General features: G+C 42.1%; 1 protein-coding gene across 1 annotated transcript in view; it reads left to right on the plus strand.

Moving 5' to 3' along the window:
• Positions 1–17,857, plus strand: part of LOC138949699 (coronin-2B-like) — a gene marked incomplete at its 5' end in the record, with an annotated part of 40,605 nt that extends 22,748 nt beyond the window's left edge. Inside the window, 5 exon segments of the mRNA XM_070321484.1 lie at positions 168–391; positions 1,621–1,753; positions 5,270–5,491; positions 8,950–9,045; positions 11,393–17,857. Of these exon segments, the coding sequence (XP_070177585.1) occupies positions 168–391; positions 1,621–1,753; positions 5,270–5,491; positions 8,950–9,045; positions 11,393–11,536 (819 nt within the window).
• Positions 17,858–23,602: the final 5,745 nt, after the last annotated feature.

Raw genomic sequence — 23,602 nt, forward strand, 5'->3', positions numbered from 1 at the left:
AAAAAAGAAGTAAATAACCTACCGAACCTAACTTGTTTTTGCCTTGTCAACAGAACCAAACTTTGTGTGTGTGTGTGTGTATGTGCACCCAAATATGCTATCCTCATAATGAAGAAAAATTCCACTCCTAAGTCAACCTAACCACTCCTCTCCCATCCTGATGACAGGACGGCGCTCTTCAGAACGCTCCCACAATAACCACATACAAAGCCGTGGACCGGGGCGGGGGAATGGGGATGAGAATGGAACAACCCCCGGTACAATTTCAACGCAACGCTCAGAATTCTGCGCCTGTTATGCGACGGACGAATGCCAGCGAGCAGCCGGGCGAGCTAGCCAGCCTGAAGAACATCAAACGTCTTAGTCTGAACGAGGACTTTGTCACAGTCCCGTGAGTTTGTATGGGTGTGTGTGTGTGTGGGTGTGTGCATGTCAGACTGTGTGTGTGTGTGTGTGACAGACTGTGTGTGTGTGTGTGTGTGTGTGTGTGTGTGTGTGTGTGACAGACTGTGTGTGTGTGTGTGTGTGTGTGTGTGTGTGTGTGTGTGTGTGTGTGTATGTGTGTGTGAGACAGACTGTGTGTGTGTGTGTGTGTGTGTGTGTGTGTGTGTGTGTGTGTGTGTGTGTGTGTGTGTGTGTGTGTGTTTACCAGCCTGAAGAACAACAAAGATCTTGGTCTGAATGAGAATATTGTCACAGTCCTGTAAGTTAAAGGTGACTTTTAGTTCCTTTCCATGTTATCCGCATGTTAATCACAACAGATTAGCCCTGGAGTCTTCTTCATTGGTATTGGTATCATATCGTCCTGTGAGGTATACCCTCATGGAAATTCGGGCTGCTTTCTCTTCAGGGAAAGCGAGCAGCCATACAGTAAAAATGGCGCTACCCATTTTGTCCCCTTTTTTTCTGCATGTGTGTATTCATTTTTCCAAACCCTGAGACTTTTGCTGTGAACTTCTTCTTCTTCAGCGTTCCAGAATTTTTCTGGTTACGTGTGAGCTCGTTTGCCCATTTGGGTTCCCCACACTATACTCTGAGAGCATAGTCAGCTTCACTCCGCTTTCGTTGAGTAGGCATGCTGGGTATTTTCGTGAACTCTGACATGGATTACAGGATCTTTTCCGTGCGCACTTGGTCTTGTGCTTGCGTGGACACACAAAGGGGGTTAAGTCATTAGCAGGTCTACACATAAGTTGACCTGGGAGATCGGAAAAATCTCCACTCTTAACCCACCAGGCGGCAGCGACCGGAATTCGAACTCACGACCTTCGGATTAGGAGGCCGACGTCTTGCCCCCACGCCATAGCGTCCGTTATCTGTCAACTTCAGATCTTGATTGTGCGCATGCATGCACTAGGGAGTGTTCAGACACCAAAGAGAGTCTGTAGAAAGTTTACTTCGGGAAATAAACCCCTCACCAAACGTAGGGGTTGATCCCACACAAATAGCGTCAACTGGTTTCAGCCAGCATTGCTACCGACTGAGCTATCTCCCAGCCGCCGTTTGTACAGTTACCAAAAATCGACACTGTGGCAGCTTAATCCTGTGTAGAATGGGATTTGAAAAACATTGATTTGGCGGATTTGTTTATTTACTTAATGTTGTATTTTTGTTTTTCAGTCCCAACGCTTCTTCAGCAGTACCTTCAGTTGTCTCCCCTTCCAAGTCGGTGGAAAAGAAAGTGTACTCCCCAGTTACTCCCCCTGGTGCTGAGCCCTCCACCAATGGCGTGCCATTGACATCCGATACTGAGGTAGGTCGGAAAATATATTATGCTGGTTTACCACACACAACCCCCACCCCCACCACTTTCCCATCCTTCTTCAAGGTAATGGCCTTTACATTCCATCCCCATTTGTTTTCGTAAAGATAACTTCTTTCCCGTCTCGATAGATCTTGTAAGTTACCAGTAGATCCATCCAGGCTTTTTGTGTGGGATATTATACGTTATTTGTATTTTTGACCAAAATATGACATTTTACACAGATCGAGACAGTCAGTGTTCCTCCGAGACTGCACTAGCAGTCGAGGTGATCAATGACTGTCGAGATCTGTGTAAAATATCATATTTTGGTCAAACATACAAATAACATTTTTGTATCGATCGATTCTGGTTAGAATTTCTTTTAGTTTTTTTGATTGAACGCACACAAATGTGCACTATTTTGTAGTCTTTGCTGGCCGCCTAAATATGAAGTTTTGTCTGCCTCTGACGTCACGTGGTTCAAAGAAGGGAAATCCAGTGTTCAATCGATACATAAGATGATAAGTACATCTTTCAAATTGAAAACTTTTTTTTATCACAAATAACCCTAGAGCTTAATTGATTTCACAACTGACAGCTAATGCTGATTTTCAAAACCAATTCGGCCAAAGTCTGTAGATCTGTACAGGAAGCAGCCCACAGCTAGGCTGTTAGGTTTGTGACCAAGAAGAGTACACCCACATCTCATGTTAAAGTGGGTTGGCGGGTGGGTTGGGGGTATAGGGCTAAGTTAGAGAAGGCGGAGGAACTTTCAAAATCAATTCAGCAACAGTCTGCAGAGGAATCAAACAGCCAGGCTGCAGAGGAATCAAACAGCCAGACTGCTCATTTTTTGATAATTTGTGTCAAAGTGGAAGAAGATAAATACATCTCATGTACACGGTCGGTACGGCTAAATCACGGAAGATTGTGTTTGTTTGTGTGGGTGGGTTTTTTTTTTTTTTTTTTTGGGGGGGGGGGGGGGGATTCATCTTCAGGGTACCTGAGCCTGGATAGATCTATGCATGGTGGTTTACTTGATCATTTGCGTGGGAAGGGAAATACCTTTCAACTTCCGCTTTTCTTGCCAGATTGACAGTTTCACAGCTGTCATGGGGCCTTTTTTAAAATTTACTGCTTTTGATTCCAAGTGTACAGGGTTGTTGTATAGTGAGACGCTTTTATTGTCTATACAGAAGAAAATGGACCTCTCGCTCAGTACGGTGCTTCTTTTCTTTTGTCTGAATTTGTCAGTGACACTTGCTAGAATTCAGACAGCACTAGCGCCTTGAGTCCGAGTCTGGAGATACGCACGCGATATAAGACTTCATATTACATAACATAACACTAGCTTTATGGAGAATAGGTCAAGACTCTTATAAGCTTTTCTTTCTTACATGTGTGCCGTAAATGTTTTGCTTTTTTTCCTTCTCTCTTTTTGGTGTTCATGATTTGCTTCTTTCGTTTTCCCCTGCCTTTTTCTGACCCCTCTGTTTTTGATGCTTTTACATTTTTTTTTTTAAATATACTTTTTACCAAGGTTATTAAAGCTTACATGATTGTAATTTTTGTAGTGTGTATATAATTTAATCAACAAATGTTTACTATATCTGCTGTAGTCAAAGCACAATAAAAAGGCCAGGGAACAAGTGAGTAATTGGGTGACGACATTAATTTACACATTGTTGAACAATTTCACGATTTGATTCAAATTTGTTATCAATGATTAATTCACTGTGCAGCGTTGTTTTCTGTTAGACGATGTTTGACACATATCACTAATTGCAAAAATATTGTACTGCATGTACTCATAGTTTAATTTCAGATCACAATAAAGTTACTTCTTTACTAATGAGTCATTTAATACACACCACATAATATTGAAAGTAAAACTACAAACATTAGTGCATCGTCTAGCTGTTTTAGATGTAATTACTAAGTACTAAAACTGTGCTATCCTAATTTCATTTTGTAAATTACAAGTGCCTCAATGTGGATTCACAATAATGTTTAAAAAAACACACACATGAAAACATGTGTGTTGAATGAGTGTTGTCCTTTTTGAATGTTCAATATATTTGTTGTGTTGTTTAATTTTGATTCTTAGATGGGAGAAAAAGACTGTGTGTGTGTGTTTCACCCCTTCGATCCCCATTTCAGTAGTGATAAGAGTAAAAATGTTAGTATTTAATTATCAGGAAAACACATCATAAGAATGTCAATGTGACATAAACATTTAAACCACTTACAATCAAGATTTAACATTTTACAAAATGCTTCAAACAGTTCAGTATAACTAAAAGACCGTTTCCAAATGCTTGAAACAATAGCCAACTTGCACAATACCCCGCTTGAATAGCTCTCCGGTGCGAAAGATAAGGAAGGTTCACTTCCCTGCGGGCAAACGTTTTGCTCTCACAAGCGCTGGTGTTCTCTGGCATGTGTAAAACATTTAAAAAACCAAACAACTTAATCGCCTTTCCTTTGTGCACGGGCCATGCTTGGGTAGTTTGAATGAACTTTAAGATTATTCTCGCGGCTATCATTACTGCAGCACACTGTTCACATTGAAAATTCACAATTTTCAAGGCGAAGTGCCCGCATTGAAACGCAACCTCTCACAGAGCTATCCGGACATGCCCGCATTTTGCGGCAGATCTCGCAAAACCACGCAAGTTAACGCAGATTTATCGTGCGATTTGGCGGCACGGGCCGATAGGGCATTAGTCACCTATTGTCAGTACACAATAAACTTTACAAAATAGTTGAAACATTGTGGGGTTTGCCTTTTTCTTTTCTGGAATGTTTGTAGTCTAATTTCAAGATTTCATTGCATCAAATGCATGCTTTATTGCTACGTTTTTGAGTGCCCTTTTTTTGTACACCCCAAATTTCTCTTTCTAATCTAGCAGAACTGCCTGAACCAGTGCTTGCATCCTTTCCCTGAGTTGACATTTGACATCCTTGGTTGCTACCTGGATTCTGAGTGCATGCTTCTTTGAGTTTCGCTTGGATAGCTGACTAATCCCACGGAGAATCCTGACCCTCTGCCCTGATCCAAGTTTTTCTCCCAATCATACAGTGGAACTCCCCTTTCAGGATCATCAACAATTTGAGAAATTCAGATTTGAAAAGTGAGGGGTCTGACTTCAAATGGAGGTCAGTTTAGAGACTTTATGAACAGTAAATTTGAGAAAGCAGGGTTTTAATGATGATGATGATGACACTATAGCGCCTTGAACCACATAATTATTCTGGCCTTTTTTATAACTGAAATAAACTGACAGCGAAGTAAAGAAATGATAAGTGTTAAATCTGCGAAAGTGTGAGTATTAAGAAGGGGGCCATGATTAGTCTGAATTGGCCTTGTCTTATAGGAGGGGGTTCCACTGTATTCCTGTTCTTCCTCCCTTATTCCCCCCCCCCCCCTTTCCCGTTTTTTATTCCAGCTCTCCAGACCCACACCATGGACTGCGGAATGCTTCACACTTTTTTGTTGCTCACTCTTTGGTCTCCTTTCTCTAGCATGACTTCTCTCCCTTTAAACCCGGCTCGTCGCTTCGGCGGACTAACTCAGGGAGCAGTTACGACTTTGCCCCCGCCAGGGTTAAGGGCGACTTGACCTCCGGGGGTTCATCACGACGGCACAACCCCGTCACACGCTCCAAGACAATCTCCTCTCCCTATGAGCACGCTAGCCAAATTAAGCTTGTCATCGCTGAGCCGTCGGCTCAGTCGCACGCCAATGTAAGTCCTGTTGCATGATGGTCCCTTCCTCCTAGGACTCGTAGCATTGTGGGATTGATACTATACTCATATATTGTACCGTACTACCCTCCCCTCTTCTTTGGTTATAACCAGAAGTCTGAAATATTACTCATGGTATTTTTGGTCCAGGAAACCCTCACTAAAATGCCCAATAATTGTGGGATACTCATATATATCCCTCTCTCTCTCTCTCTCTCTGGTTATAACCAGAAGTCTGAAATATTACTCATGGTATTTTTGGTCCAGAAAACCCTCACTTGCCCCATAATTGTGGGATACTCACATGTACAGTGAGTTTTTTCCCTCTCTCTCTCGGGTTTAACCTCAAGTCTGAAATATCATTGGTGTTAGCATGGTCTTCGAATGTCCAGTAAATATTCACTTGAGAATCAAAAAACAAAAATGGTTATAATTAGTCAATAGAACGTTTAATTTTTGGCGAAACAAAACATTAACAAGTACAACGACCCAGTGGTTTTTGAATAGGACACACAAACGAACAATTACTATGAGATGAACAAAACTTATCTGACAATCTTTGTCAGTCTCTTGCAAGGCTGTGCTGTCGTTGAAAGGAAATGACAAATTAAATGATTGAATCAGAGTTTGAAGAAGCAGTTGTAAAAACTTAATGGTAGACTGGATCAGTCTCATAGTATCCGTGCAAGACAGTCAGAGAGAAATTAAGAGAAGAAAAGATAACAGTATAGAGACAATAGTGCTTGCTGCTGCGTGAGCCCGAGAAAAATTTCCCTCTTTCTCTTAATTGCTGTGCTGGCCCAGACACCTTGTACGAAGGGTGATAAGAAATATTACTTAAATCTAAATCTAAAGCATTTAAACCACAGTTCTTTCTACTTTGATTGCCCAAAATCTAAAGATGTAAATGGCTGGCAATTTCCATAATCTTGCTTTTCCAGGATATCTCCCTTAAATTCAAACTTGCTTTGAAATAAAAAAAAAAGACGTCCTCAGTTTTTAAGAAACAGCTTCAATGTAGGAAAAGATGAAGATACACTTGGGGAAGACAATTTTTGTTTACAACCTTGATGCATGTAAATCTTGCTCGACTTATGTGGTTGTTTTTCATACAACAATCAGGTCAGAGGCTAGCTAATATGGACGGAGAAATAAAAATGTAATAAATAACAGCATTTCACAAAATGTTAGCATGTTCCACTTTATGCCTAATTTATTTTTTTATAAAATGTAAATTAAGTGGGTTTTGAGATTACTGTTTTGTTTTTGTTGAACCCGATGTTTAATGTCAAAAGTTTGTGGTATCCCTAGCTCAAGCTTCAATTTTCTGACCTGAAATTGAAATTCAGCCCTCTCCTCTGTCTCTCAGTCTCTGTCTCTGTTCCCCCCCCCTCCCTCTCTCTCTCTCTCTCTCTCTCTCTCTCTCTCTCTCTCTCTCTCTCTCTCTCTCTCTCTCTCTCTCTCTCTCTCTCTCTCTCTCTCTCTCTCTCTCTCTTTTGAAATCTTCTGCCCTTTCCAATTAATGTAGTGCTAGTTAATTTAACCTGCGCGGATATCCTCCAATCTTCCTTATAGTTGACAGCTAGATGATGTATTCTTATCATGTATAAAACTCTTCTTTTAATTGACAGCTAGTTGCTTTTAAACATAGTGCATTCCAACAGTTTTGTTTACGGCAATGTTATCATTACCTTAGATGTATACTTTGCAAATTGTCTGTATTGACTGTTTGCTTGAGAATTAGATTTCAGGTGTAATTACATTTCTTTTGCTAACTGTAATATGTACGTTACATGTATGTGTCATTTTATTGATGTTCACAGTATTTTCTTAGAAGAAGCCATATGTTAATTGTTCAAATCACTTTTACACCTTTCACTGATAGAAATGTCTCTTTCCAATATGTCACTGACGCTTAAACTGATGTTTCAAATTTTGAATTTGCTACATCACAATGGTGTTTTCTTTTGTCAAGTAGTAATTAGTCCCATGATGCTTTCAAGAACTTTCATTACTGATGCTGACAAATGATGTGAAGTTGATTTCAATTTGTAAAGTCACAATGCTTTTGTTCTTACGTACCAAGTAGCGGGCTATGATTGAAACTTGTCTCGAGTCTATTACAATCTAGATCATTTTGCTTCAAAACCTGCACAGATCTCAGTTTCAGCATAGCTTTACCAACCACTTTTTGCTTAAAAATGCCTTCCTTCCTGTTTAAATACTTGTGTACACCACTGTTCTGAGCAGGCTTTTACGCAGGATCAGAGTATGATGAGCCTCTGCTTGGACGCTTACCTAAAATCAGCAGGCTGGCGGATAGTTTTTGAGTCACTTGAGAAAAAGTGACTCTATGTAATCGGTCAGTGTTAGTCTGTCCGGCCGGCCGTCCGGCCGGCCGTCCGTAGACACCACCTTAACGTTGGACTTTTCTCGGAAACTATCAAAGCGATCGGGCTCATATTTTGTTTAGTCGTGACCTCCAATGACCTCTACACTTTAACGATGGTTTCGTTGACCTTTGACCTTTTTCAAGGTCACAGGTCAGCGTCAAAGGAAAAATTAGACATTTTATATCTTTGACAAAGTTCATCGGATGTGATTGAAACTTTGTAGGATTATTCTTTACATCAAAGTATTTACATCTGTAGCCTTTTACGAACGTTATCAGAAAAACAAGGGAGATAACTAGCCTTTTCTGTTCGGCAACACACAACTTAACGTTGGGCTTTTCTCAGAAACTATAAAAGTGACCGGGCTCAAATTTTATGTGAACGTGACTAATTGTGTTGTGAATAGCAATTTCTTCCTGTCCATCTGATGCCTCATATAATATTCAGAACTGCGAAAGTGACTCGATCGAGCGTTTGCTCTTCTTGTTCTGCATTATTTTTACAGGTGTCAGTTACAAATCAATTCAACGCAAATTTCAGTGGAACCCCCTTTTTAAGACGTATGTGTTGTCTTTCTCTTTGTATAGTAAGTCCAGTCTCTTTGCGTCACTGTATAATTATTTTCTACCCTGACCCAAAAAACAAAAAAACAAAAATCCCTACCTACCTACCCTATTTTTTTTAGCCATGTTACCTGAGAAACATACAACTTTTTTGTGTGGCCTGATCACACGCTCGCTAAGAGCCTGACCTGGTCTGAGATGGTGCACCAAGCTGTTTTCACGGGAAGGAGTGTGGCTTTAATGTGTTTATACTGATGCCTTTGTTGTAGAACACTGCTGATGCTTTTAACTGATGCCTTTGTTTTTCTTTTCTTTTTTTCTCTCCATGTGGCTCCTCTCTGCTTATTGTCTTCTACCTGCGCGCCCCTCAAAAATCACAACAAAAAAACTTTACGCAAACCCCCCAAAATGGTGCACTCCACTCCCCCCCTCACCTCCCTTCTCCTTCGTTTCCTCGTCGTTCCTTTTCTCACTGGCCTTGACCTTGGCGGGGGGAATGTAGAAAATCCACATACGTAAGACGTGGCACCCGCCCGCGCCCTCTCTTCAGCCAGTGACGGAGAGTGGGGGTGACGTGCCGCCTAATGCCGACGCGGAGGTGGGTATGGCGCACTCGGTTTTGATTTGATGTCATAGACGATGTTTGGATATAACTCTGCCGGGTTTGTATGGGTTGTGAAAGAGTGATTGCCCTTGCTTTTAGTGAGACAAAGAATCCACACTGTGCTCCTGTCCACGCGTTTTAAACTCAACCCTTTGCTAGTCGACTCAGACTGGCCGCTAGATTGCTTGTCCCACTAAAAGCAAGGGTATTCACTCTTCCACAATCCCGACAGAGTTATTTTCAGAATTTCTTCTGTTGACGTGTGTGGGTTTTAATTGTTGCTGTGGTGTTGTTGCCGAGTTGAGTGATTTAATTGTGATGACCAGGATTTTTGTCTTTACTTATTCTTGGTTGTTTTGAATTTATGCAAATAATATGCAAGTTTAATCTGAAATAACTGTTTGATATTGTTTGTTTGTTTAGTTGCTGTGATGTTAGTGCCGGGGTAGTTCTAAAGTCTCACCAGGATTTTGTTATTTAATTTTTAAATTAAAAAACTAAAAATCTGGGTTGCTTTTTAAAAACTTAATTAGGCAGCTTTGGGGCATAATGATTTATTAATGACTCACATGAACTTAGTTTGCAGAGGTTTAAGTTTAACCGAAAGTAACGACCGGCACGGTTGGCCTAGTGGTAAGGCGTCCGCCCCCCGTGATCGGGAGGTCGTGGGTTCGAACCCCGGCCGGGTCATACCTGAGACTTTAAAATTGGCAATCTAGTGGCTGCTCCGCCTGGCGTCTGGCATTATGGGGTTAGTGCTAGGACTGGTTGGTCCGGTGTCAGAATAATGTGACTGGGTGAGACACGAAGCCTGTGCTGCGACTTCTGTCTTGTGTGTGGCGCACGTTATATGTCAAAGCAGCACCGCCCTGATATGGCCCTTCGTGGTCGGCTGGGCGTTAAGCAAACAAACAAACAAACAAACCGAAAGTAACCGTGTGACTGAACGAATTACTGATTCTCATTATTTTTATTTTTTATTTTATTTATGAATTATCTATCTTTTCTTTTTTGGTGCTCTACGTGCCAATTTATTCTGTGTTGTCTCTATTGTTAATTTATTTTTGTCCTTTATTTAGTTTGTTATTAATGCACACAAACAATCTTGGCAAACATTTTTTATGACCCCCCCCCCCCCCTTAAAAAAAAAGTGAAATTTGACTCCTACATTAATGATAATAAGAACAGAAAATCTTTCAGTTTTTATTATAAATTAGTATTATTCCTCCCCCGAAAGCGGCATATGGCTGCCTGAATGGCAGGGTATAAACTGTCATAAATGTAAAAATCCACTCGTGCAAAAACATGAGTAAACATGGGAGTTTCAGCCCTTGAACGAAGAAGAAGAGTATTATTCTTTTTTCTCAGCTGAGAATTAACCACTTGCCTGATCTGAACATACCTAATGTAAGACTTAATATTGCTACTATGCCCTCTTTCTTTGTCTGAATTTACTTTTAAGGATTTTATTTTCCAGTTATAAATATCTTTCGGCTATCCTTCATGCATTGAGTAGTACTGTTGCCAGTATCTAATCCCCAAATAACCATTGTACTAATAATTGTTGAAATGTTGTTTCCGAACTTAACTTGAATTGATACTTGATATTACTCAAACTTAAACCTTTGAACATTATTTTTCTGCATTTTGAAAAAAAGTACATGCAAGACTTGCTTATTATTGAACAATATTCTTGTGGAATGACTAATTTAAGCATTTGCCATGTTTTTGTTTTTCAGGAGGGAGGAATTTTTTAGGATCTAAGAACATTAATTCGCTGATTGTTTTTGCAATTTTGCTTTCAGAAAATTGAACTCTGCTTACATATAATGTATTATATTTAAATTTGAAATGAAAAATTAATGTAATGAGGCTGATATGGCACTTTAAATTGAATGAAAAATGTATTCTTCCAATTTGCTTAAATCAATATCGTTCAGAAGTTCAACACATTGAAGCTGACAGTTTCTCTCTTTCTCTGTCTGTCTCTCACACTGTCTCTGTCTATAACTCTCTATCTCAGTTTCTCTCTGTCTCTCTCTGTCTGTCTGTCTCTGTTGACAGTCTCTCTTTCTCTCTCTCTCTCTCTCTTTCTCTCTGACTCTCTCTCTCTCTCTCTCTCTCTCTCTCTCGCATACTATAGTATGATATTAGATGACTTCACAGATATAATGCTCTTCATGCATCATCATGATCATCGTCGTCGTCATAATCTTGTTTTTTCATTTCATGATTTGTGTGTTTTGTGCAAGAAAAGGCCCAGCCTTAAATCTCAATCCTTGTAAAATAAAGTTCAGATCAGTTCGCAAATCTAACAGTGTATCGTTCTCTCTGTCGACAGCTGAAGAAGGCGTACTTTCGCCAGCTGGAGGAGATCCGGTCGCTGAAGGAACAGGTGGTGCTGAAAGACAAGCGCATCCGACAGCTGGAGATGGAGGTCGTGGCTCTCAAGGAGACGGATCTGCAGCCGGGCAGCAACTGTTAGCCGCTGTGTCACTTTCGTTAGTGCTAGTAGCTAGCTGCTGATTTTTGCTTTGACTGTGTGATTTTGGTACCTACAATGGGAGGACACTCAAACTGTGGACATCGCAAAAAGCTGGAGATGGAGGTTGTGGTTCTCAAGGACAAGGAAACTGCATGGTCTGCAGCCCAGCAAAGGCAATTGTTAGCCGCTATTGGACTTCCGTTTCTGGTAGTTAAACTAGCTGATGATTTTTGCTTTGACCGTGGGATTTTGCGTGTGTGTGAAAAGGACTCTGTTTGGACTTCAGAAAGAGATTGACATTGTGGCTGACTCAATCACAAGGAGACAATGTCTTCAGCCACAGGCAGGAGCAACTGTTAGCCATTGTGTCAATGTCATTAGTGGTAGTAGCTGATGATTTTTGCTTTTGATTTTAGGTGAGGTAAACCTCTTGGGTACTGTGATACCTGCGATGACAGAACACTGTTGGGACTCAATAAGAGAGAGAGAAGTTGTGGCTCTCAAATACAAAGAACTGGTTCCTTAGCCAGGCAAGAGCCACAGTGACTATCATTAGGGGTTTAATGATGGGACTCCAGACTGAGTTCTATTTTTAGCCTCTTGGGTACAGTACGTGGTACCCACGATGAAGGGATAACTGCTGTGACTTTAGCTACAGCTCGAGATTGTACATGGCTCGGGTCTTCTGCACCCACGCAAGAGTATAATAGTATATTTGGCCATCGTCACTTTCAGTAGTAATGTAGCACTTGCATTGGTGATTGTTTGCGGTGAAAATGTGACTTAAGACAGTCATTTAAACCCCCAACCCATCCCACAGCTAGAGATGGATGGTGGTGGTGTGGCTCTGGCAGACAAGTTACAAGAACAATTTCTGTTTGTTACATTCAGACAACATTTTTATTCTTTTTTTTTTTTTTAAAGACAAAAAAGTTTTATTGAATTGAATTGAAGTAAAGGGGTCCAAGTCTTACATTCAGCCAGGGGAAAGCAACTGTTAGCTGGTGTGACTTTTATTGGTTGTACAGTGGTACTTGTGATGAAAGGACACCCAGGGACCTGCAAAGTGTGTCCCTGCATTGCACGTGGCCTGTCAAGAGGTGCCCTAGATTGGAGAAGGGCCTTACATCGTAGATATGACTGTAGTATTTTATCAGTTTGCTTTGATGGTGTGATGTAGTAGACAGAGAAAGCTTTATAATGAGCCTTCAGGTCAAACTAAGAAATAATGACTGCCTGGAACGTGTGCGTTGTTCGTTGTAAGACGCACAGGTTTAGCGAAGCTTGCAGTGACAGAGTGCAACACTTTTGAGAAGACTCAGAAACCAGAGTGTTAAATGTGCATGGTCAGACCGGAGGGTTAGTACGGTGATAAAATGCTGCCAGTACCTTTAGTACTTGATGCTTTTCTGTGTCTATATTGTGTGATTATTAGATCATCAAGCAAGAATCTTTGGAGAGAGAGAGAGAGAGAGAGAGAGAGAGAGAGAGAGAGAGAGAGAGAGAGAGAGAGAGAGAGAGAGAGAGAGAGAGAGAAAAACACCTGAAAGAAGCACTTCTGAGAAAAGTGAATTTTCTTTTCTGCTGATGGTTCACTTTTCTCAGAAGTGCTTCTTTCAGGTGTATTTCTCTTCTGCTGATGGTGGCTGACTCAGCTAGAGAGATTGCAGTTGTTCCAGACCATTATAATAGATACAGTGGACCCCGCTCTTTAAGACCTTCAAGCATCTGACAAAATCAGAATGATGCAGCAACAATCAGTTTGCTTCTTTAACTTGTTCCTTAAGTTCTTCAATCAATCTGCTTCTTTCTAGATCTACTCCTTGTAGATTTGTGAAATGTACAGCTACATGTTGTGATACATCTATATCAAGCCCTCTTGACTTACACTGGTTACAGACATTCTGGCGTGCTGGATTTTGATCCTCCTAGCTTTTTTGGGTTTCCCTGGATCTAATATTGCACTGAGGGTACACGCTTACCTTTGAGAGACTTACAAATCTGGGGAAATCAGCTAGGTCTTGAAAGGGAGCGAGTCTAAAACCAGAGGTGAATTTACAGGTAAATGTGTGTCAGAAAATCTTGAAAAACGGGGTCTGTCAAGGTATTCATTCGTCGCGATATAACCTTCGTGGTTGAAAACCACGTTAAACACCAAATAAAGAAAGAAAGAAAGGTATTCATCACCTCAGAAATCTCATAATAATGATGTTGGTTGCCTGTAGATCTGCTGCCAGAATCACAAAGTTTGTAAACTTGATAGATCTGGAGATAATTTTCAATGCTGTTTTTTGCTGCCTTTTTCTTGTTTAGATCTGTAACATGGATTTAATGGTACAGGTGAGATATATTTTCACGTCTGCCTGAACCTATGGCATTTTGTTGATGCAGGGATTAGAAACTTGATTAGCGCAAAATTGCTTCTGTGTAATATTGGCTTGCTTGTTGGACGAGTTCTGACTAGTGTACAGACGTGATGAAATAGATCTGGTTTAGTTTTCATTGTAAGAGGGCTGTCACACATGTGACTGAGTCGCGCGATTTACCCTGTCACACATGCGACTGAGTCGCGCGATTTACCCTGTCACACATGCGACTGAGTCGCGCGATTTACCCTGTCACACAGCCGACTCAGTCGTAGAAAACAGCTACGACAAATCTGCGACTCAGTCTCATGCGATTCCCTCGTAGCTTTGAGGTTCAGGACATGTTCTATTCCTGCGATCCAGTCGTCGGTCAATCGCAGCGGCAGAGCCAACAGAGCCAATCAGAACGCGTTGCTGCGGCCTTGACGTCGTGACGTAAAATAATGGCGGACAGTGGCGTACTGCGTCTCTTCGTCGATTCAAAACTTTTTGGAAGAACAGTTTTTTTACTCAGATATAAAAGAGACGTTTTAGGCGTGTACAGCGGTCGGAAAACATTATTTGCAGCTGTCTGGGAACTCTATTTCTTGCAAAGGCGTAATGCTGAAAGGAATTTTTCAGAAAGGTAGAGCGACGTTCGAACATTTAGCGTCTGCTCTCGCAAAGCGCGTTTGCCGTGTTCACTATGACACATCACTTCCGCCCCGCTCGCGTGGAGTTATCGTTCGCCAGTCGTTCGTCTATCGTTCATCGTGTGACGGGTCAATGGCCTACGATGTGATGTGCGATCGGCCAAAGACTGAATCGCAAGACTGAATCGCAACGACTGAGTCGCCTGTATGACCGAGGCTTAAGGGATGCAAGCCCATGTTTCCAGCATGAGTACAGTGATTTTTATACATGTGTCGCTGAATTTCATTTTGTACATTTATGCAACTGGCCTGTACTTCTGACTTTTTTTGCTAATTGGACAAACTTGAAGTGTTTGGTTGATTGAACATGTATCACTGTAGTAGATCAAGTGTGTTGGTATATCGATATTGTGTATGTGTGTTTGTGTGTGTGGGTGCGAGTTTGTGTGAATGTGTGTGTGTGTGACCGAGAGAGTGGAGTTGCAAAGACGTTTCATTATCATTTTTTTCTGAATTTTTTTTCTTCTGATGACTCACTTACAAAATATTGAACAATGCGTCTTGTTAGACTCTTCTGAAGACGTGAGAAATGTCAGGTAATTTTGGGTTTTTGCGTCTAAATCGTATCTGATCTCTGACTCTTATTCTTCTGTGTGTGTTAACCTTCATATTCCAAATGACTATGTCAAATATTGTGTGACCCACACTTTTGTGCCAATAACTAGTCAGTTATAAGGAACCTGCATGACTTTATAGGTGTTACTGATCCCGTAAAAATTGTGTCAAAAACCAACCTGAACAAAATGGTTCTCTTTAACTGTCAATTCTTACCTTGTATTTTTGTACATCTTTTTATCTGTCTACAATATAAACTATGGAATGAACTCTTATCGGGGATTTAAGGAAGAGTTCTTTTCCTCAAAGATGAGGCAAGCTTATTTTATGAATAACCAACTCCAACATGCGGATATTCTGATCTGCATGTTTGTGATAGAAAAACGCACCATATTCAGTGTTCCCCACAGAAGCTAACTAGAGGGTCTCGGGACCCCAATTTTTAATATTAAGGGGTCCAAGGACCCCCTCTGCTGATTTCTAGAGGGTCCCAAGACCAGGAAGCTCCGCAAAAGCATTATTTGTCATATTTTATAGATTTACACCATAAATATTTGTCTGTGCAGATTCAGCAGAACAAATGTTAATATCAAAGTCCAACAAAGTATATATCTAATATAGGTTCTTGTACATTCTGTATGGAAACTGAAATAGACGATTGCAGTCTCTATGCACTGATTAATGACTCCAAATGAGTTACACATGGCTTAGCTTGCCTCACATTCAAGGATGACAACTCTTCCACAGCCTAAAACACCCAGACACAGAGTTATCTCCACAATCTGTCCATTAATTCATAAAGTGTTTTTCTACATGCATGTTTAGTACTCCTAATACTGCCTTCACAAAGTATGCATCTCCATTTTTAATTTTTCTTTTTAATCTACACACCACATTGTAACATTGTATGCATCCTGGCAATGATGATAATATTTTTGATGTACGCTGAAAATTATATTTTACGCTGCCTTGTGTTCATTCGTACTTGTTGAAAATATTTCTGATTTATCTCTGATTTTACTGCTTGCAAATGCTATTGTTTCAATTCACTTTTTGTCCTGCCTTTTTATGAAATTCTTGTGGTCCGAACACCCCCCCCCCCCCCCCCCCCCCAATTTGTGTTGTGTGAATGAAAAATTCTTACGTGTGCCTAGGTTACAACTCAACTGAATTTCTTGTTCCACTGACATTGCTTTATAATTGCGCATTCATTCATAATTCCTCTGGGCTTTCCCCCCCCCCCCCCCCCTCTTTCTCTCTCATGTCTGCTAATGATATTTGGAATATTGACCCGTTTTTCTCAGTAAACAATTTTAAGTCGATTTGATGACAGATCTGTTTGTTTTGTTGTTGTTTGCTCGTTTCAATACTTTTTTCCCCCTAATAATTTTCAGTCACTTTTTGACCAAGTGTGTATTACATTCCTCTTTGTTTGTAGGCTCAATATATACCCATTGTATTGGTGTTTTTTTTAAAAGTCTGTAGTCATTTTTTCCTCAACCTTTTTGTTCATTGTACTGCACCCCCCCCCCCCCCCCACCCACCCCTTATCCCACCTCACCCCAATTAGACTGGTTATATTTCAAAGCCAAACAGACTACTTTTTTTATTCCAGCCTGACAGTTGTTTTGGTCTCACTACAGGATTACATAGAGATTACACAACGTCATCGAGTGAGGGACCGAAAAATATTGAAACTCGAGGATGATTTTTTTGTGGTCTCGGTTGATACCACACAAAAAAATCATCCGAGAGTTTCAATATTTTTTGGTCCCTCACAAGATGACGTTTGTGTAATTTGTGTATACAATGATAAATTGATTGTATACAATGATCAATCTCTATACCTTCCTGTCACTGGAAGCAGCAACACTTGAAAGCATAAGTTCCCTTGACAAACGTCATTTATGATTGGCGTCATCTATGAATGACGTCACTGTCTAGACAAGACAAGTGCCGGTATCGGCAAACCTTGTCGCGGCAAAGGGCTATGACCCGTGCCTTGATACCATTGAGATCATAGGAGATGCACAGCAGTGCCGATACCAGGTTTCTTTAGCTTCACTTTAAAATGATATCAGAACGATAGTTATTCACTTGAAAGTGAACACAGGAGAGTTGTATACACTTCAATATTTCAACAGATCGAAATGCAAAGACGCAAGTGCTAAGCATTATCTCTCAAATTTGTCCGACTTCCTCTTGTCATTTCTCTGAAGAAAATATTGCAATAAAAAGATTTTTAAAAAATTTGGTTTTGTATACTTAGAGGAGACTAATATTCAATTATTTTTCCCCTGAATGTTTTCAGTCTGCTGTTTTGGAAGGGCCGCAAATACCAATTGTCTCACAGTTTTGCCTTCTAGTCTTTTGAAATAAATCAATAATTTTGCACAATATAAGTTTATGTTTGGATAATATACATTTTCCTCGTGACTTCTACTATTAGTGATCATTGTTTCTTTGTGAGGCCATATCATTATTTTCTGCAGAGGTGGGCAGGAAAAGTGAATTTCTTTTTGCTTTTTGGAGTTATGCACATGCATATGTCCTTTCACCAACAGTTGACCTTTTGTGTGATGCCTTGGTTTTTTTTAACTGTCCATGCAGCCCTGAATGTTTGACTTTTTTGTAAAACCTAGTGGTTTTTTTAAATGAACTCGGATGCATACTGATGTCATGCTTGAAATAAAAATGCTAGAACATAACATTTTTCATTTTTGTCTGCAACACGTGTGTGTGTGTGTGTGTGTGTGTGTGAGAGAGAAATAGTGCGAGCAAGAGAAAAGGAGTGTGTGTGTGTGACTGACAGAGACAGAGACACTGACAGAGATAGACATCCAGAAGACAGAGAGAAAGAGAGAGAGCATGACATGAGGACGGAGAAAGGCAGAGCGAGACAGACAGAGGAAGGCAGACAGAGTGAGACGGACAGAGGAAGGCAGACAGAGCGAGACGGACAGAGGAAGGCAGACAGAGCGAGACGGACAGAGGAAGGCAGACAGAGCGAGACAGACAGAGGAAGGCAGACAGAGCGAGACGGACAGAGGAAGGCAGACAGAGCGAGACGGACAGAGGAAGGCAGACAGAGCGAGACGGACAGAGGAAGGCAGACAGAGCGAGACGGACAGAGGAAGGCAGACAGAGCGAGACGGACAGAGGAAGGCAGACAGAGCGAGATGGACAGAGGAAGGCAGACAGAGCGAGACGGACAGAGGAAGGCAGACAGAGCGAGACGGACAGAGGAAGGCAGACAGAGTGAGACGGACAGAGGAAGGCAGACAGAGCGAGACGGACAGAGGAAGGCAGACAGAGCGAGACGGACAGAGGAAGGCAGACAGAGCGAGACGGACAGAGGAAGGCAGACAGAGCGAGAAGGACAGAGAAAGGCAGACAGAGCGAGACGGACAGAGGAAGGCAGACAGAGCGAGACGGACAGAGGAAGGCAGACAGAGCGAGACGGACAGAGGAAGGCAGACAGAGCGAGACGGACAGAGGAAGGCAGACAGAGCGAGACGGACAGAGGAAGGCAGACAGAGAGAGATGGACAGAGGAAGGCAGACAGAGCGAGAAGGACAGAGGAAGGCAGACAGAGCGAGACGGACAGAGGAAGGCAGAGAGAGGTTCCAGGAGACAGACAGAGAGCGACCCCGACCAAAGAGAGAAAGCGATCATGACGTCAGTGAAGAGTGACCTCCCATGAGCACACTTTCAAAAGAAAAGGGCGTCGTACCCAGCAGACAAGAGTTACAAATCAGTGCTGGGCGTTAAGCAAACAAACAAATACGCACATAGACAGACGGACACACACACCTTTACAAACAAACACATATACACAAACATACACACAAACTCATGCACACACACATTCACACACACACACACACACACTCTTTCTCCCTCTCTCAGTCTTTCTTACACACACACACACACACAAGTCACACACGCACACATACACACACTCACTCACTGGCACTCACTCAATCTCTCACAAAAACTTCATAGACACAAAACACACACCCGTACGCACATATGGACATACACACCTTTACAAACAAACAGACATACACGCACACACATACACTTATGCACACACACACACACACACCACACGAGTACAGACTCATGCACGCGTGCGCGCACACACACAAATACACACACACACACACACACACACCCCACACACACACGAGTACAGACTCAGGCTGATACACGCGTGCGCACACACACGAGTACAGACTCATGCACGCGTGCGCACACACACAAACACACACAAAAGTACACACACACACACACACACACACACACACACACACACACACACGAGTACAGACTCATGCACGCGTGCGCACACACACACAAATACACACACACACAAACAGTAACACTATAACACATGTGCACAAAATGAACACACTGAACACACACACCGCGCGAGAGAGAAAGACTACAGGGAGGCATGACGTCATGATGCATTAATTGACGTCAAAGACTTTCGACCGTGACGTATTCTTCTCAGTTTCGCTAGCTTTATCCATAGACTTGGAAACTACGGAATTTCTACCCGTCCAAAGCGGCCTTGGGTGGCGTTTGCTCAAAAAATGGGGGCGCCAATTTTACCCACCGTATTTTTGTTAGTATGGTCCCAATTTTTGGTGAACTTCCATCTCCAACTGTGGCCCATTTTCAGGCACAAAGAATCCTTCTTTATCATGTATTATTCGGTATGCACATTTCTCAAATCGATCACGGGATACCTCCAGCTTCGCTGGGATAATGAACTTTTCTCCAACGGCTTTAGTCAGGGCCGGACTACCGGGGGGGTTATGGGGGTTGCGCAACCCCCCCCCCCCCCCTAGCCTAAACATGTACCTTACTTATTTAATTTTTTTTTTTATTATTGCTTATTTTATGCCGTTTCATGCAAGGAGCGACCATTTTCCTACCTCATAATATGACCTACCCATCAGCTTCAGGGGGCTTCGCCCCCTGACCCCCACAACGAGGGGGGGGGGTGGTTCTAGGGTTTCCGGACCCCCCCGCAGCCAAAAAATAAAAATATTGAATGAGGTATGCATTTCTTTATTTTACATTGAGTTTCAATTTTTTGGGTATTAATCAGTGACAAAATCTGCTGCCTGAAACTGGTAATGATCATCCTCAGAATGCACCAGATTGCACCATTTTGCATCCTTTTTTTCAAAATTTTCCGGGGGGGCATGCCCCCGGACCCCCCTAGCAAACTAGGCGCTTCGCGCCGTCGGCTCGGCGCTTTGCGCCTTCACACCCATATCTTCACAATATACTTTTGAAAAAACCCACCCATAAAATGAACTGATCCGCCCCTGCCGCCAGGGGGGACATCCCCCTGGGCCACCACTGGCAACCCCCCCCCCCTCCTCTTCGCCTAGTCCGGCCCTGTTAGTCATCTTATTTCTGTACAACCCCATTTTCTGGTAGCTGCCTTCAGATTAATAGCTATATTTTGTAAGTATCCATGCAAACAGCAGGACATTTACCGACGTTTCCACTTATTCCTGTCTGATTTGAGCGTTCAGGTTCATATTTGTTTGAATTTGGTTAAAAAGACATCTGAGGAGGGGAAGTCACCACTGCGTTGTTTCCGGTGTAGCGAATCGACGCATCTTTAGTGTACACGACAGTAGCAGAGTGACAGTAGTCAGTAACGTTATAAAACGACAGTCATTGAACACACACTTGTGTGAAGCAACATCATGTAAGGTAAACGACACGGGGTGTGTGACGGCTAAAAGAAGGTATCAATCCGTGAAAAGCCGCCTGGTGGAAGTGGAACGCCGCTTGGTGAGTCCCGCACCGAGCAACTTGAATTCTCACTTCGGGTAGTCTTGCTCGAGTTCAAATTCAAGTTACTCCAGCAATAGTGTCGGGCGCTGCATGGTTGGACAATCTACGAGTAGGTTATGGAGCCCCCCAGGCTGTACAACCGGTGTTAACCATCTTATTTTTCGGCTGAGCGCATCTTTTGTCTTCGAATAGCGATTTATATCTTCCTTTTTAGTGTCAGTGAGGTGAGATGAAGCTTATGGAGGCTGAACTGTTGATGCTAAGATGTGCACTTTCGTCCTTGTTAATCTCGTATGAACACTCCACAAGGAATATCCACCCTCATTTCCAAAGTACTGATGATCAACCTTAGGTACTGTACACTATTGTGGGGTCAAATTTGTTCAAAAATATGTTTTACCTACAGTGGAACCCCCCTTTTAAGACCTCCAACAATTTGAGAAAATCTGGTCTAAAAAGGAGGGAGTCTTAACGTTAGAGTAAATTTACAGAGGTTATGAACAACATGCATGCAAATAGACTGAGAAAACAGGGTCTTTATTTTATAAGAGAGGAAGTCTTAAATTGTGGTGGGGGGGGGGGGGCATAACAGGGGGGTTCCACTTTAACACATTTGCCTTATTGGTTCCATTGTCATTCAAGGGACGTAACCACTCTGTCAAAATGTTAGGACCCATGTCGTCATCGGCACTGTATGGGAAATTATGAGAGGGGGGGGAGGGGGGGGGCATGTTTCTTTATCTAAATCCATTCAGATTCTCCGCCTTTCTCGCCGAAGCATGTTTGCTTGGCTGAATGCCGCACATGAATTCAGGATTTCCAAAAGATTCTCCTGTCGAACCACCATTTTGGAAGGGGAAGTAAAGCTAGGGTTATTCAAATCGGGTAAAGGCAGTCACTAGGTTGGCGCGAGATTGAGTAGTATCGTACTTTCCTACTGGAAATCCACCCGGGTGTATTCCTTATATATACAGGGAAAATGCTGACAGGGAATGCACCCACATTTGGTCAACATAGACACCTTCAGCGTTACTTTGGCAAGGAAGCATCAGTTCAGTCTGTGGTATATTCAAATGCGAAAGCTGGGCCCAGGAAAAGGAATTAAATCGTTAATTTGTGTAACGATATCAGGTTTACCTAAAATCAGCTTTGGCATTCGATAGATCTCTCTGAGACTGAAACGTTGTTCTCTGGTCAAATGAAAGAGATAAAAAAATCATCGCTATGTTCTAGTGAAACAAAAATGAGGCTCCTGTGCGCATCAAAGCTGTTTAATTTACTTTAAATGGTGTAAAGAAATCTAACGCTCATAATTTGTTGTGTGGTATACACCCAGCCAGCACCCCGATATCGGATATCTTGGTCCGAGATATCCGGTCAAATCCGATGTAGGACCGATATCGACCCGATATTGTGTGCTGACTGGGCATGTACCGGGCCTGTCAAACTTTGTACAGGCTTGTTACTTTCTTGAAGTTACTCGGCTGGTTACCGCGATGATTTTGCCATCCCTGGACATGCAAAATGCGGTTTAACAGGAGGACTTTCTCATTACTTTGACTTTGAAAACTAAAGAAAAGGATAGAAAGATATCATATTTTACCAATAGGGCTCTTCTTCTTCTTCTCCTTCATTTTCTTGAGGAAATCCCTGTACAGGACAACTATCCTCATTTGATTGGTGCTCCTAATTTCCCTGAGTGAAAGATAAAGTGGATAGTGTTCCTGTGCCAGTGGGAAATAATAACATGGGTGGGTTGGTAGCCAAGCTTGCTTTATTCCCCTCTCTGCTTCTTTCTCTCTGTAAACTTGTAGGGCTAGTTATTTTTCGGTAACTTATATTACCCAGCAACCAAAATCACTTACAGAACAACAGGCCTGAACCTTTGATAGCACACAGGTTTAAGAGCTAGACGTTTTTGGATCTACTTATGCGATTGAAAAGTTCCGAACGCTCTAATGTACGAAATATACATTTCTGGAGCAAACAATACAAACATACCGCATTTAATTTAACAACTACAGGCTTGAACACATGGATCTCCGTTCTGCTTAATGCTCGCATTTTTCATGATCCGCTAACTTCCACTATTATTTTTAATAATCACAGACTGGGCATTTGCTGCCCTACATGTCATGCCTGGCGTCCAATTTCAGTCCCTGTGCTGAGAGGCTGGCCTACCACACAGTGCTACCTAGCGCAGCAACCGGGCCCGACGAAAACAATACAAACAGGACGAAGGATACAGAGCAAGAGCGATAGAATCTATCTATATCACTGCTGAAGGATAGGGGGGGGGGGGGGGGGGGGGTCTATTACAGAGCTATGCCTCACTAGACTAAGTTCAGTAAAATTGGCGATAATCAATGCAAACATAATTATATGTGCCTTGAATAAATACTGAGATATGTTGTATGTCCACCAGGTGAAGCCACCTAACATCAGGATGAAGAGGAAGCAGCCGTGGACTGTGGTAGTGAAGATGGAGCACCATGCTGTTGAAGAATCATCACCAGCCTGTAGTGTGATGGAGACAACTCCAAGCGGTGAGTGTGTAATGTGATATTGTGTGTGTGAAAGATGGAGAGCGGTGAGTGTTTAACGACTGATATTGTGTGTGTGAAAGA

This window comes from Littorina saxatilis, linkage group LG16, assembly GCF_037325665.1.
Source record: "Littorina saxatilis isolate snail1 linkage group LG16, US_GU_Lsax_2.0, whole genome shotgun sequence".
Lineage (NCBI taxonomy): Eukaryota > Metazoa > Mollusca > Gastropoda > Littorinimorpha > Littorinidae > Littorina > Littorina saxatilis.